The following is a 16,335-nucleotide window of genomic DNA, read 5'->3' as shown; positions in this document are numbered from 1 at the left end:
ACGCAAGTGGGAGACCAGGAAGAGAGTCTCCTGGCTTTGGATGTGCATAGCATCGGCCGTTGCAGCTGCTTGGGAAGTGAATCATCGGACAGAAGCCCTTCCTCTCTGTCTCTCCTCTCTGTATATCTGACCTTCCAATAAAAATCAATAAATCTTAAAAAAAAAAATCCTAACGCACATATCCTACTTTTCTCTAAAAGTGAGTTATCTATATGCTACTCTGGCCTAACAACAGTTGTTTAAAAAAAAAAAACAAAACAAAAAACCTTCAGTTAAGCCAAAAATAAAAACATTTTATTGAGAAAATACAAAGAAGTGCACAGCCCAGAAAACCAAGTTAAAATAAAGTAATACTCAACGTTATTCTGGGACTCAATTCAGCAGAAAGAATTGATGGTTTTAACAGAAATACGGAACAAGAATAAATTTCCAATTTCCCTCTGGGATCATGTAAGATTGAATTACAGACTCAAAATCTTCATAAAGAGGTTACCAAATCTAACAATGAGCTAGTGGGAAGGACACCCTGTAAGACACTGCCATCAAGAAGCACACAAGAGGTGGGATCTCAGCTAAAAGGTGGCTTGCATGCACGGGCAGCAAACTGTGAAAATATCCAGAATGCTCATTGCTTTCAAGCAGCAACCAAGTCCTTACAGAAACAAGACTCCTGGAAAAGTCAACTTCAGTGACCCGAGTCCTTCCATTTACTGTAAGTCACATGATTTTAGTGATATTATTGAAAAATGGAGATAATGCATATATTTAGCATATAGTAAGAATACTGGGAGATGTTACGCCACAAACTATCAAATATATACAGTAACAAAGCACATTTAAGAATAAAACATCAACGTTCCAAAAAATGCTATTTAGTGTTAACCCAGGAAAGCTTAAATATCCTTTAACTTTTTAAATATGAGGGTTTCAAAAAGTTAATGGAAAGGGGAATTTAAAAACTCTGCTTCCATGTACTTTTTTTTTTCGAAGGCTCTTGTACATTCCTTATGGTTTTCTTGACAACTGTTATTTATTATAAAACAAAACAGAAAACAATCTTATACTCAGTCTTCTTTGTCACTGAAATTTATTTTATAAACAGCTTCAAACCTGAAATGTGACTTTCCACATTACATACTTGCTATAGGGAAATGCTTTCCTAATTTACTTAACCTGTTAGGTGTCTTCAGCATGAATTCTCCAAATCATCATGATACAACTGTACTTGGTTATTGCCCCTCATTCCTTCAAATACTTCTTCTCCACAAAGGCATCCACATTCCAAATATGACCAGTCTTACATGATTTGTTTAGTATGAGCAAATGTCCAGAAATCCTGGTATGGCCTGAAATATCCTGAGACCAGCTTGTAACAGTCAATAATTTGGACTTTTCATTTATGAGTTTTCCGATGTATGCGAAGTCCTGAGTTCCAACAGAACGACTTCCCACAGTCAGAGCATCTCCATGGTTTTTCTCCTGTGTGAACTCTCTGATGTTCGCTCAAAGATGACTTCTGAGTGAACGCTTTCCCACATTCTCCACACTTGAAAGGCTTCTCTCCTGAGTGGGTTTTCTGGTGTATCTGAAGTGATGCCTTCCTGGGATAGGCTTTCTCACACTCACTACATTCATAGGGTTTCTCAGTAGAATGGGTTCGCTGATGGATAATTAGCTGTGATTTCCCACAGAAGGCTCTCTCACACACGTCACATTCATAGGGTCTCTCTCCTGTGTGTGTCCTTCTGTGTATGACAAGATAGGACTTGCTGCTGAAGGCCTTCCCACATTCACCGCATCCGTAGGGCTTCTCTCCTGCATGAGCTCTCAGGTGAGCAGTGAGCTGCTCCCTCCTACCAAAGGCCTTACCACACTCGGTGCACTGGTGAGGGTTCTTTCCTGTGTGGACGCCCTGATGAACAACAAGTTGGGTCTTCATGTTGAAAGCTTTTCCACAGTCACTGCATTGATAGGGCTTCTCTCCTGTGTGCATTCGGATGTGAACAAGGAGGTATGATCTACTCCGAAAGGCTTTCCCACACTCACTGCATCTGTGGGGTTTCACTCCTGTGTGAGTTCTCTGATGTACAATGAACGGGGACTTCAAACTGAAGGCCTTCCCACACTCACCACATTCGTAGGGTTTTACCCCAGTGTGACTTCTCTGATGTAAAATAAGCTGTGATTTCCAACTGTACGCTTTCCCACATTCACTGCAACCGTAAGGTTTTCCTCCTGTATGAACTTCCTGATGGACAATAAGCTGTGACCTGAAGGAGAAGACTTTCCCACACTCAACGCACGCATAGGGCTTTTCCCCAGTGTGAACTCTCTGATGAGCATTGAGGTTTGACTTGGCACTGAAGGCTCTTTCACATTTAGTGCACTCATAAGGTCTCTCTCCAGTGTGGATTCTGAGATGTACAACAAGTTGTGATTTACAACGAAAAGCTTTCCCACATTCACTACACACACAGTTTTTTCCTAGGCTGTGACCTCTTTTGGGCTTAAGGAAGTACGATTCCTCATAACCAGGAAACCTGCCAAGGTTCTTTCTCCCATAACTTATGCTTGAATCTGATTTTTGTATCAAGTTTTTCCCATTTGTGTTACAGAGTCTTTGTTTTGAAAAAGCACACGTTTTGCTCAAATGTTTTCCAAACATGTTACAAGCAAAGCTTCTCTCAACATTTTCAAGCTCATCTTGATTTTTCTGGTACCATTCCTCCCAGACTCCTAGAAAGAAAACAAAACACACTTTGAAAATTTTGTTATACAATGCTCCACAATAGGGACCCTGGGATGACATTGGGTGGCTTCTCCCCTTTTCTTCCCACTTCCTCCAGATATTGGAAGAAAATAAGGAAGGTGTGGAAATAGTGGTCTCACCCACTTTCCTTTAGTCCTCAACACTTCTCATCCTAATCAACTGTGTAAACACGATCCAAAATAAAATTAAAATTTCAGTAGACAGTTAAAGAGCTTTAGAATGGACTGCTGTGTTGTGACTCCTTTCTGTTGGTAAAAGGCTATTACCACTGATTCAAAAGAGATATTACTAGTCAAGCAGGAATGCCTGCATCCCTTCAGGGAAACTGGTAGTGAATTAACAGTAATCAAAATTGGTTTAGAGGCCAATATTGCTGCCCAGTGTGTTAAGCTGCTCCTTACAATGCTTGCATCCCCTATCAGAGTGCTTCAGATCCAACTTCCTGCTAGCATGCCGGAGAAGGGAGTGTGGGACAGTCTCAATCTTTGGGTGCTAGCACCCATGATGGAAGCTAGGATGGAGTTCTTGGTTCCTGGATTTGACCAGGCTGCTGTTGCTATCTGAAGAGATAAAAATCTCTTTTTGGAAGAAAAAAAAAGTTTTTAGGGACCAGCATTGTGGTACTGCAGGTGAAGCCACTGCCTACAGTACTGGCATCGCATTTGGGCACTGGTTCATGTCAGTTGTTCCACTTTTGATCCAGCTCCCAGATAATGACCTGGGAAAAGCAAAACACAATGACCCAAGTGTTTGGGCCAGCTCCTAGCTTCCAGTTTTGGTTTTAGTCTGGCCCAGCTCTAGTCACTGCCAACATCTGAGGAGTGAACCACCAATGGATGACTTCTCTCTCCCTCTGTGTAACTCTGCCTTTCAAAGAAATGAATTTTGAAAAAAAAAAAAATGTTTAGCCTGTGCATAGGAGCAACTTGTCAATTATTTTATAGCACTGTTTTATATTACAAGATTTTTTTGCTTTCTATTCTTTTCTTTTTCAGTCGTTTAGAAGCATGTGAACTTAGATGGGCAGAAATAGATAATACCTACTTCATTAAACTTTATTTTTATAAAAGATATTTATTTAAAAGGCAAGAGTTTCAATAAAAAAAACAAATCTTCAAAAATGGAAATCCTGGACTTAAAACTAGATTTCAGTTCAGGATGAGACACACACTATCTTTTGGAAAGTGACAATCATATTTTATGTTAACATGAGAATTTTTAAAGACAATGGGTTAGCCAGAGGACACACTGAATTAACCATCCAAGGATGGGGCTATAGCCAGCTGCCTCCCCAGGGCTGCTCTCTGCCTCCCCAGGGCTATGTCCATCCCTGCCCCCACAAGTGGCGAGGCTATCCACCTTCTCCTGTTTGTGTGTAACAGGCAGAGGGACAGGGTGCAAGACCTGGAGCCCTTCATGCTGCACACTCTGTCTTGTTCAAACCTGTTAGGGGCACGGCAGGATGGCCTAGCGGCTAAAGTCCTCTCCTTGAACATACCAGGATCCCATATGGGCGCCAGTTCTAATCCCAGCAACCCTGCTTCCCATCCAGCTCCCTGCTTGTGGCCTGGGAAAGCAGTCGAGGATGGCCCAAAGCCTTGGGACCCTAAACCCACATGGGAGACCCAGAAGAGCTCCTGGCTCCTGGCTTCGGATTGGCACAGCACCGGTCACTGCGATCACTTGGGGAGTGAATCACTGAAGGAAGATCTTCCTCTCTGTCTTTCCTCCTCTCTGTATATCTGACTTTGCAATAAAAGCAAATTAATCTTTTACAAAAAATCCTTTAAAAAAAAAGGAAAACCTGTTGGAAGGCCTTCAGAAAGGCTCTAACCACTAATCAAAGTCTGGTTTTTTTTTTTTTTTTTCCTTAGAAAGAAATTTGATTCAGTGGTTTCTGCATGTGACATCTGGCACTGAGGAATCATTCTTATTAGGTAGAAAGGGGTTGGTAGGGGAAAGATGGCAAAAGGAAGACAGATGGAAGCTTAACTCCTGGCCACATCAAGTTTCTGACTTAAGCCACGGTGCAGTTGCTCTATGACAGACAACTTTTTATTTGAAACCTTAAATTCTTTATTGTTTTATTCTGATTGAATCACAGCTTTAAGAAATATCTATTTATTTTCATAAAATTCTTATTTAGGGCCCAGTGTGGTAGCCTAGTGGCTAAAGTCCTCACCTTAATTGTGTTTAATTCCTCAGACTGCTGACAGAATGTTTATGGAAAAAATTTAGCAGCAATCACTGGGGAAAAGACAAGTGCTTTCAGATATGGTTATGCAATTTGAGCTATAAACTATGAAACAACAGTGATCTAGTCAGGGTGACAACTGAAGACGTAAATGACAATGTGGGTAGGACAGAGACAGAATCAGCAGCAAGTCAGTGAAGAAGAGTGGCCAGAGTCCAGCACACAGGAAAAGCATGGCAATTGTGGGGTTCCTGCCCACTCCTACTAAATCTAGTGACACATGGAAGGCACAGAGCAGACTCCTGAAGGACTGAGACAAGGCGGCTGTCGATGCTGGGACTGGGGAAAACTTCAGTCTTCAGAATGGGAGTCTTTCAATAGTTACAACTTAGGCAACGACAGAATTGGTATACCAAACTCAAAAGGGAAATGCTAAAGCCCATCAGGTATTGGGATTAAACTGTAGGTAGACTCTAACTGTGGAAGGCAAAGGAGAAAATAAAGGGATACTGAGGGATAAGAGTCCTCGCATGCAGTGAGAGGACAGGTTTCAATGCCTGATAATGAGAAGAAAGAAGGGAATTCAGACAACACACTTAGCACAGTTCAAACAGGGGCAAACCTACCTCTCAAAGCCAAGGTGAAGGAAAGTCCCCGGGGCAAGGAATCTGAGGAGTCAGGTTTCAGTGCAGTTTCTCTTGAGTTCCTCTAGGAACAACCAAGTCACTTTTACACCTCCCAACTCACCTGAACAATGCTGACCAGAAATCTTGGCACTTGTCCAAGGCTCTTCTCCTTGCTCCAGCTTGAAAATTAAATCAGGTTTGGTACCATGGTACCCTGTTAAAGAAAAATCAAAACCATTATACACCAAACTGACAAGGATCAAGAGCTACAAAATCAAACCTTTGGGGTTGGGGCTCTGTAGGAATAGCCACCCACTGAGATGCCAGTATTCCCTTATCAGTCCTGGCTGCCCTGATACTGATCCAGGTCCCTGCTAATGCACCTGGGAACGTGGTAGAAAAGCCCAGCTCCTTGGATGTCCTTGGGTCACAGCCACTCACATGCGAGACCAGGATGCAGTTCTGGACTCCTGGTTTCGCCCATATCAGCTCCAGCTGCTGTGGCCAGTCGGGGAGTGAACCAATGAATAAAAGATTCATTCATTCTCTCTCGCTCTGCCTTTCAAAACAAGTAAATAAATGTTTTGTTTTGCTTTTTAAAAAAACTGGCCATTTGAAGGAAGATTACTACGCAGTGAGAGTCAAATAAGGACTCAGAAGATAGGTCTCGAAAGCTCCAGTTCATAATCATTAAGCACTGCAGAGGTTCCCAAGTCAATGAACAAAAGAAAAAGAGATGCCCATTATGAGTCACCAACTGAGTTAAGCTGAGAAGCAGTTCTTACCCACTGAGACCAAGTTGCTGTAATTTTCCAGTATCACGTCCCGGTATAGGTACTTCTGTGTGGAATCCAGGAGCTGCCACTCCTCCCAGGTGAACTCCATAGATATATCCTTGAATGACAATAATCCCTGAAATAACACATGCCCCATTCAACTGGTGCAATGCATTAGGTGACAGAGAAAAGATGTAGAGGAACTGTTGGAAATGCAGACATGTTCTGGCATGCCATCTCCTCTGATAGGTTCAGCATTTACTGTGAGAAACACGTTAAATCAACCAACCACTAAGCGTTTCTGTGTGGAATACTAATTTTTTCTAGGGAGGCAAATACATGCTACACACATAAACGAAATGAGCTGTTCTAAATCTGATAAATATTTGCAGGTATGCTTTGCACAGAAATACAGACAATACTTATAACCTTGGTTCCACTGAGGGCCAGCTGGACAGTACTAAAGATTCATGATGACTCCCAGCTGTAGGCAACTGCCTAGGTTGTACTGCACCTAGGCAAGGGTTAACACCAGTGGAAGAAAAGCAGCTAAATGTCCTCAGGTTTATTAGCCTGCAGCTAATAGCTGGACCTGGTTCAAGCTAAGTGTGCCAGCATAGTTACCTCTATCTTTTTGAGAGTAAGTAGGGGGAGGGGGCAGATGCCTGCACACCATCAAACAGGGCCTGGGGACCTAGTGCCAGTGTGTGTGGGTTTTGGGCAGGTAAGCAACGTCCCAGGCTGGTGGGAACACCATCCGAGAACCGGGCTTGGGAATCTGCATGCTCGCAAGAATAGGGTACTGTGGATTGCTGAGGGATGTGGATCTGGAGATGTGTGCAAGGGAGGACTGCTGAGGAACATAATAGGTGAGAAGTAACTTCTGGGGAACACCTACCAGCCAGGCTGCTACACTTGCAGGTAAATGAGGAGGCCAAGACTGGAAAACCTGAGGACATTTTGAGGCCAAACCAATGTACCCGCCCACGTGGGAGCCCTGAGCTGGGCTCGATGCTATCCTCAACCACTACCTGGTAGGCACACATGAAAGCCATGGCTGGGGGGCCTGCCTGGTAGGGCTCAAACACAGTACCCACCAGTGTCAGGGCAGGGTGTGGACCATGTGAGGCTAGGCTATGACACTAATCAGCTCATGAGAGAACTGGGTCTGAGAGCAGATTCTGTGGGGGACCATGGGATCACCCCTGTGGGACTACCATAGCAGCTGGTTTGTTCAAGGGCAGGGGGTGGTAATGGGCTAAACTAGGCACAATCACGGAACTCACCAACACTGGGGCTGGGAATGGACCAGGCTGGTGCACCAAAAAATTAGATGCAGAGTAGGCCAGGTCACAACATCCACCAGCACACAAATGCTGACACTGGGGGGCAGACTATGCCACTAACCCACTGGCATATGTGAGATATGGGTTTGGGAGTGGGCCTGGGGGGTAGAACTTGGGGAACTCTCCTGGTAGGCCATCAGTCCCACTGGTGAATCAGGGCTGGGTGTTGGTCAGGGCTGCTTCACTTGTCGGCAAATGTGTGGGCTGATTCTTGCGGAGGCAGTGGGGCCAGGAAGGTGGACCAGGCAGGGCCAAGCCAAACCACAGCACACTGGCATGTGTGGTAGCCAGGACAGGGTTTGGGCCATGCCAGGTTGCGTTAGGCTATCATACCCACCAGAGATCTGAGACTGGGGGCGGGCCGGGCCAGAGCAACACTGCATGTGCAAGATCTGTGTAGCAGCCTGGCTGGTAGGCTGGGAAGCTAAGGGGATGTCCCAACTACGCTCTAGTTCCCACTGGTGAGCATGAGAGCCAGAATGGAGGCAATAAACTGAGCAGGACATGGCTACAGTATCCCTCAGCAGGGGTGTAGTCTGGGTCTGGGTGTGCCAGACTAAGCTAACTTCCAGAATCAGCTGGTGATCTCAAGAGCTGGAGTGGGTGTAGGACAGGCTGGAATAGGTCTTAGAGCAAGAGCGGGGTCTGGGGATGGACCAGATAGAGCTGGACTGTAGCATCCAACAATAAGAGTCAGAATGGGTGCAGGCTGGTTGGGCAAGGTCGCTGCACCTGCCAGGAAAGAACCCACCAGTGTACATGAGATCTGTCACTGGGAAGTAACCTGATAGAGGAGCTTGGGGAACTCCTCTGTCAGGACATAATCCCTGCAGGTGAGCGTAGAACCAAGGCTGGGAGAAGCCCAGACCAAGCCAGGTTACAGTAACCTGCTAGTATTTGCGTGGGTCAGGTCCGGGAGCAGTCCCGACTGGGCCAGTTTGCAGAACCCACTGGCACAAGTGAGAACCAGGACAGGCCGGGTTGGGCCACAACACCAGCCAGTTCACACTAGGGTTTGGACTGGGGGCTGGCTGGGCTGGGATATGCTACAACATCGGCCAGCATGAACTGGAACTGGGGCAGGCCAGGCTGAGCCAGGCTACAACACCCACTGGTAAATGCCGAGGTGAGGTGAGCCATGCCAGGCTTGGCCACAGCTCCCACCAGTACATGTAAGACTCAGGATATCAGGAAAGCCCAGTAGGGGAGCTGCAGGGGTTCCCCTGCTGGACCACTGCTCCTGCTGGTCAATGTGAGAACTAGGACTCCGGGCAGGTTGGGAAAAGCCACAAAGCCCACTGGCCTGCATGTGAGCTGGTTTAGGGGAAGACCCAGGCTGGCCTAAGCAATCATATCCACTGGTGCATGCATCAGCCAGAATAAACGCAGGCTGGTTGCGCTTTATCAGAGCCATCAGATAGCAGGTGCTGGAACTGAGGGAAAGCCCTATCCGGCTAGACCATAGAACCACCTGGAAAGTGCAAGATCTAGGGCAAGGTGTGGACCCAGTAGGGAAACTGTGAGCTGCAACTCGCACTGGTGAGCATAAGAGGCTCATGGAGGACATGACAATCAGCTTATCCTACAGAGGACATCTAGTACCATGAAGATACAACAGCTCAGACAGCTCTCCCAGCCAAGCTTTGACGAGTATCTGAGTGAATCGACACTCTAATGGAAAGATTTCCTCAACCTTGGAGTAAGGAAATCACCAGTATCTCAGAACTATTGGAACCACTTAAGTGGTACACTGAGAACACACTCTGTATCAGCAATCCTGAGATGACATCGGGTGGCCATCCCTGGGAGTGGCCCTCTCCCCTTCTTCCCCTGGCCAACTTTCCCCAAACAGGGAAAAAAAAGGAGATTGGAGGCAGTTGTTGCATCAATTCTCCCACATTCCTTGAGTCTTCCCACCCTAGTCCGTGAGCCACATGACCATGCATCCCTCTAAACTATGTAAACATCATCAAAAATAAAATGTATTATTAAAATAAAATTTAAAATGAAATCAAAAGATTCATGATGTCCCCAAGAAGAAATGAGGGTCATTAGAATGGGGTTGCCTGGGAACAAGTGAACAAAAAACAAGAGAATACTTGAACAGAGCATCTTGCTTCTACTTGCGGGAGTCTGAGGTAAACGGCTCTGGGGCAGGAAAGAACACATGGCTCAGGCACCCTGTCACCTCCCGTCTTTTGGTTGGCCTTACGTGCTCCACTCCTAGGGAACCAAGCTCTAAGGAGACTCTAATTTTGTTTGCATTCTAAGCAGTATCAGAAGGCCACAGCACAAACAGCAGAGACACCTGGAAATGTGATCTGCTTCCTTATCTGCTCAAATGAGAAACTGGTAAATCTATATGGAAGAAAGAAAATCTAGAGGCAACTCACAGACCCTTACAAGTAGCAAGTAACATACAACTCCTGGCAGAGCCTGGTAAATTCAAGACACTAGCACTGTATCAGAAATAGAGAAAGCAGTTCTGACGGACGAATAGGGAAGGGCCAGGCTGCAAAGCAAACTGGGAATATTTGTCCTGCAGAGAACAGCCAACATAGGGTTACATGATGGAACCAATTAGGTAATATCTGATGATTCACAAATTGACAATTCCCAGAAGTAAGACAAGCATGGGAGTTCACGTAAGAAAACAAGTGAAAAGATCAAATTTAAATACATAGTAATAAAGTATAGAAAATAAAGCATAAAGAGAACATATGATGGGCCCGGCGCAGTGGTGCAGTGGTTAAGGTCCTCGCCTTGCACGCCCGGGACCCCATATGGGCGCCGGTTCTAATCCCGGCTGCTCCACTTCCCATCCAGCTCCCTGCCTGTGGCCTGGGAAAGCAGTCGAGGACGGCCCAAAGCTTTGGGACCCTGCACCCGCGTGGGAGATCCAGAAGAGGCTCCTGGCTTCGGATCGGCATAGCATCGGCCGTTGCACTCACTTGGGGAGTGAATCATCAGACAGAAAATCTTCCTCTCTGTATATCTGCCTTTCCAATAAAAATAAAATAAATCTTAAAAAAAAAAAAAGAGAGAGAGAACATATGATAACCAAGGGGAAAGGAAAATTTAATGAAAAGTGAGAAAAATAATGTGTTAAAGAAAAATAACTTGGATTCTGGTTCCTTCGGATCAATCAGCCCCAGATGTTGAGGCCAATTGGGGAATTGCTGCAGTGGAGGGAAGGTCTTTCTTTTCTTTTTTCGCTCTGTAAATCTGCCTTTTTTTTTTTTTTTTAATATTTATTTTTACTGGAAAGGCAGATTTACAGAGAGAAGGAGAAAAAGAGAAAAGATCTTCCATTCACTGGTTCACTCCCCAAGTAGCCACAATGGCTGGAGTTGAGCCAATCTAGCTGAGCTAATCTAAAGCCAGGAGACAGGAACTTCTTCCAGATCTCCCACACAGATGCAGGGTTCCAAGGCACTGGACCATCCTCGACTGCTTTCCCAGGCCACAAGCAGGGAGCTGGATGGGAAGTGGAGTTGCCGGGATTAGAACTGGCACCCATATGGGATTCCGGAGTGTTCAAGGCGAGGACTTTAACGGCTATGCTATTGCATCAGGCCCCAAGAAAAAAAATTTTTTAATGACTTCTAAAATACCTGAAAACAGTTAAAAATATTTATCTATTTGAAAAAGAGGGAGAGCAGGGAAGAGACATCTCTCTCTGTTAGTTCTCTTGCAAAGTGCTCCATCAGCCAGGGCTGCACCAGGCCAAAGCGGGCAGCTTCATCTCCCACATGGGTCACAGGGCCCAAACACCTGGGCCACTGCTGTTGCTTTTCCCAAGCCACCAGAAGAGCTTGCTTGGAAGTGGAGCACCCAGACACCAATTGGAACAAAAGAAAGGAAACTGAGAAAACAGGAACTTGGTGGGACCAACATCTGCACAGCAGCGAAGACATTCCACACCACAGCGCTGGAGTTCAATGCCAGCTCAACTCTAAACTCCAACCTCCTGCGAATGCAGGCCTTGCGAGGCAATAGGTGAGGTGGGACCGAAACCGAGGTCCAAGTGGGAACAAACTGAATGGAAAGTCTCTAGCAAAGTTTTTTTTTTTTTTTTAACATTTATTTTAAAATTTTTTAATTTACTTTTATTTGAAAGGCAGATTTACAAGGAGCAACAGGTTTTCCATTTACTGTTTCACTCCCCAAACACCCACAATGGCTGGAGCTGAGCTGGTCCAAAGCTGGAAGCCAGGAGTTTCTTCCAGGTCTCCCAGGCAGATGAAGAGCCCAAGGACTTGGGTCATCCTGTTACTTTCTGAGGCACATTAACAGGAAGCAAGAACATAAATGGAACACCTGGGACTCAAACCTGCAGCTATATCGGATGCAGGCACTACAGGCAGAGACTTAACCTACTAGGTCATAGCACTACCCTCTCTGACATCCCCTCACTACCTTCTTTTTTTAAATTTACTCATTTTTTATGATTTATTCATTTGTTTTTTTAAAGTGAGATTTACAGAGAGAACGAGACAGAAAGATCTTCCATCCACTACTTTACTCCCCAAATGGCTGCAACAGCCAAAGCTAAGCAAATCTGAAGCTAGGAGCCAGGAGCTTCCTCCCACGTGGGTGCAGGGTCCCAAGAACTTGGGCCGTCCCGGACTGCCTTCCCAGGCTACAAGCAGGGAGCTGCATGGGAAGTGGGGCAGACAAGATTTGTTGTGCCAGATTTTGATATCCCCAGAAAATCATCAAGTCTGAAGTCGGTGCTAAGGCATGAAGGTGGTTTATTCAAGTTAACCTAGGTCTCCCAGACACCTCCCTGAGGCTGGGAGGGGCAGCCACAGCCAAGGCTGCTGCAGGATCCTCAGGGAGGACAAAAAGGAACAAGCGAGCCAGAGAACAGAACAAGAGCCTCTGGTTGAACAGCCCAGAAGTTCTTATACATTTCAGGCTATTAATTATACAGTCATGATTTAGCAGGCTTCTATTGCTGGATTTGAAGCAAGCAACTTTCAAAAAGTACAAATCGATGAGCTATAGGGCATTGAATCTTATCAAACACCAGGTACCTCCTTCCTGAGGAGTGGTCTGCCTACATGACCTGCCGGGTGTCCTGCCGGGTGTCAGGCCTAAAGTTCACACAGCCCCCAGCCAAGCCATTAAAGCAGGAATTACAAAAGGCAGAAAACACCTAGGTTCTTCAGACTCAAAGTGGCGCCAACATCCAATGCAGGCACCACTGGCAGATGAGCCTGCTGCACCAAGGTACTGGCCCACGAGAGGTACTTTCTTTAGGGAACCACACCATTACACCGTCTTCCTCAAGAAGGTGATCTCTGAAGAGCTCCACTGAGCCTGGCCATCTGGCAACAACCCAAGCAAACACCAGTTGCTTTCAGGTCTTTAAAGGGGCAGGAAGAACCTAAACTTCGGGTCAAGTGTTTGGTACACAATGTTTGGTGGTCACCTGGGATGCCCACATCTCAGACTAGAGTGCCTGGTTCGAGTCTCAGTAACTCCTCTTGGAACCTGCTAGCGCACACTCTGGGAAGCAGCAGTGACTCCACCCCACTCCCTTGGGCGACACAGGATCCACAGTGGAGCAACCATTTCTGCTCTTCCATCTTCCGACAAAGTGAATCTAGATAAAGCACATTTAGAATGAAGCAAACGGGCACGGAGTGATAGCGTAGTGGTTAAAGTCCTCGCCATGCACGCGCCTGGATCCCATATGGGCGCCGGTTCTAATCCTGACAGTCCCGCTTCCTATTCAGCTCCCTGCTTGTGACCTGGGAAAGCAATCGAGGACGGTGGCCTAAAGCCTTGGGACCCTTCACCCACGTGGGAGACCTCCTGGATCCTGGCTTCGGATTGGCTCAGCTCAGGCCATTGCGGCCGCTTGAGGAGTGAAACATCCATCGGACGGAAGATCTTCCTCTGTCTCTCCTCTTCTCTGTATATCTGACTTTCCAATAAAAATTTTAAAAAGTCTTAAAAAAAAAAAAGAAGAAGAAGAAGAAGAAGAAGCAGCAAACATGCGTGAGACCCTGGCCGGGCAAGCAGCGGGGATCAGGGCAGGCTCTCAGCTCCCTCCCCGCGGGCTCTGTGCACCCGCTCGCCTCCTGGCCAGCACAGCCAAGGACAGAGCAGGAGCGGCCAGCACTGGGCGGCTCCTTCCACGGCAGACCCGGGGAGCTGACGGTGCCGTTTCTGCCGCCCTCGCTTACCCGACACGAAGCCGTTTGTAACCCGGTGGCCATCCCCACGCGTCACCGGTCACTCGTGGGCACGCCGGGAGCTGGTGCCCTGCCGCGCGGCACGCACGGAGGCCCGCGAGGCCGGCAGGTCCGTCCGCGTCCCGGGCTGGCAGGGCGCGCCGGTCAAGCTCCTGTCCTCCCGGGGCCCATGGACTGGGGACAAGGACTCCGACCGGACGCTCGGGCGCACCACAGCTGACCCGGGCCCAGCCGGAAACAGCGCCACACGCGGCGCACACGGAAATGTGTCATGAGGCGGTGGCCAGGGAGGCGACTACAACTCCCGAGAGGCTAAGCGCAAGGTCGGGTCACAAGCCCGGCGCGCGCCGAGGGGCGGGTCTGGGGTTGGAGATGGAGCCAACGAGGTTTGAGATTCGGAGCCCCAACTCCGATCCAGCTTCCTGCTACTGGCCCGGGAGAAAAAACGGAGATGGTGCAAGCGCTGGGCCATTGTACCCACGTGGGAGACCCGGAAGAAGCGTCTGGTTTGGGTCTGGCCCTGCCCCGACAGTTGTGGCCATTTAGACGTGTGAACCTGTAGCTTGAAGACCTGTCTCTCTGTAACTCTACCTTTCAGTTATTAACTCCGTGGCCAACATGATGGCTCAACTGACTGATCCTCCGCCTACAAGCACTAGCATCCTATGTGTAACAGAGCCCCAGCTGCCCCACTTCCCATCCAGCTCCCTGCTTGTGGCCTGGGAAAGCAGTCGAGGACCGCCCAAAGCCTTTGGACCCTGCACCCACATGGGAGACCCAGAAACAAGTTTCCTGGCTCCTGGCTTCAGATTGGCTTAGCTCCAGCTGTTGAGGTCACTTAGGGAGTGAACGATTGGGTGGAAGATTTTCCTCTCTGTCTCTCCTCTCTGTATATTTGCCTTTCCAATAAAAATTAAATAAATCTCCGTTCTTTTGTTTCATTTTTTTCTTTAGTTTTGACAATCTTTAAAAATAAAAATAATAATAAAAAGAAGTGTCAGGACACTGAAGCTTAACAAAATCCAATGGGTCCATGAGAGCAGAAGCAGACGCATCTGGCGGAGGCTGGTGGAATCTGCGACAAGGCCCTGCAGAAGGGACTCTTCCTGCTGCTCAAACACTACCTCCCCTCATGATGCCTCCATAAATTCTTTCCTACTTCAGCTGCCTTCTTCGAACAGTAAAATCTTAAAACCAGTGATGGAAGCTTAGTTTCTCCTCTTTTTCTTTGACGCTCTGACTTTCAAATAAACCATTATGGATATGATTTGGAAAGCTGAAAAGCTCCCGACCAGCTGTCTCTCCGCAGGGCTTGGTGAAATCTTGAACATTCTTTGGTGGGCACACAGGAGTGCTGCTAGAGTCCAGGAGGTGGAAACGCCAAGTCGTGGGAAATATGTTTAAACAGATTTGGGGGCCAGGGTTGCGCTGCAGGGCATAAAGATGCCAAATGTGGTTAGTTCTAGATCAGGTTGCTCTCAGGAACCTTAGGATCAAAGTCCCAACCATTTGTTCATGGCTCATTGCTACTAAGAAACTGTGTGAGCTTGCAGGCCAATGGCGTATATGACCTTTAGCACCGATGGGCTTCAAGTCTCATGAATCAAGGCCCACTCAAGTCTGGTTATCTCACAGGTGGCTCCAAGTAATTAGGTGGTTACCTTAAAGGCCAGGCATGAACTACCCATCTGAGATAGGTAGGGCATGTGTGGTATTTCCCCTCACCTTGCAGGCTATTGTGAATGGGCCCTTTTCAAGCTATTGTGGAATGCCCCTATAAAAACACTGTGAATGTGCTGTTTGGGGCTGCACTCCAGTAAGGGGCGTTGGTCAGCTGGCTGCCTGCTCTCAGCCAAGAATCAAACTCTAAGCTGCAGAGCTTGAGTAAACCATCCTTGTGCATTTGCACTGACGTCAGACTCCTGGTGATTGCTGGGGATCTCAAAATCTGGGCACAACAGCTCCGCTTCCGACCCAGCTCCTTGTTGCTGCGCCCAGTGCGGATCCTGCTCCCATGTGGGACACCAAGTGCGGCCAAGTCTACCAGTGGCCTTTGCGGCCATCTCCGGGAGTCAAGCAGCAGATGGAAGGACCCTTCCCCACATCCTCTCTCTCTCTGTTAACTCTGCCTTTCAAATAAATAATATACAAGGTGACGATTCTGCCAGAGCCTGACTCCAATTCTGCCTAGGACTCGCAAGTACTCACTCACTTGCCAGGGGCTTCCTCATGCTATCAATCTTTGCAGATTCTGTGATCCGAAGCTGGCTTCCACCTACACCCACCTGGTCAAAGACAGGGCGCCTGGCGCTTCAGGGTATAGCCGTGGACACCTCTGTTTGAAAGGATTCGAGAGTACGAACGCCCGTTCTCTCTGCCCCAACTTAACATGGCGCGATCCCGGGCGGGGAAGTCTT

At 47.3% G+C, this 16,335-nt stretch overlaps 1 protein-coding gene across 4 annotated transcripts; it reads right to left on the bottom strand.

Annotated features, from left to right (window-relative positions):
- Nucleotides 1–272: 272 nt before the first annotated feature.
- ZNF26 (zinc finger protein 26) lies at nt 273–16,307 on the bottom strand. 4 transcript variants are annotated; one of them, XM_040987194.1, is made up of 4 exons: nt 16,127–16,307; nt 6,376–6,502; nt 5,712–5,804; nt 273–2,736 (listed from the first exon to the last, which is right to left on the bottom strand). In XM_040987194.1, exons 2-4 carry the CDS (start codon nt 6,473–6,475, stop codon nt 1,394–1,396), a joined length of 1,536 nt encoding a protein of 511 aa, XP_040843128.1. In that variant the 5' UTR covers nt 6,476–6,502; nt 16,127–16,307; the 3' UTR covers nt 273–1,393. The 4 variants fall into 4 exon arrangements, with proteins under 4 accessions (XP_040843128.1, XP_040843127.1, XP_040843129.1 ...); XM_040987193.1 differs by having other exon boundaries at nt 16,131–16,307; XM_040987195.1 differs by having other exon boundaries at nt 16,204–16,307.
- Between the last annotated feature and the right edge of the window lie 28 nt (nt 16,308–16,335).

Source organism: Ochotona curzoniae, unplaced genomic scaffold (assembly GCF_017591425.1).
Source record: "Ochotona curzoniae isolate NIBS_2020 unplaced genomic scaffold, NIBS_Ocur_1.0 contig_46, whole genome shotgun sequence".
Lineage (NCBI taxonomy): Eukaryota > Metazoa > Chordata > Mammalia > Lagomorpha > Ochotonidae > Ochotona > Ochotona curzoniae.
This window is presented reverse-complemented; position numbering and strand designations above follow the sequence as displayed.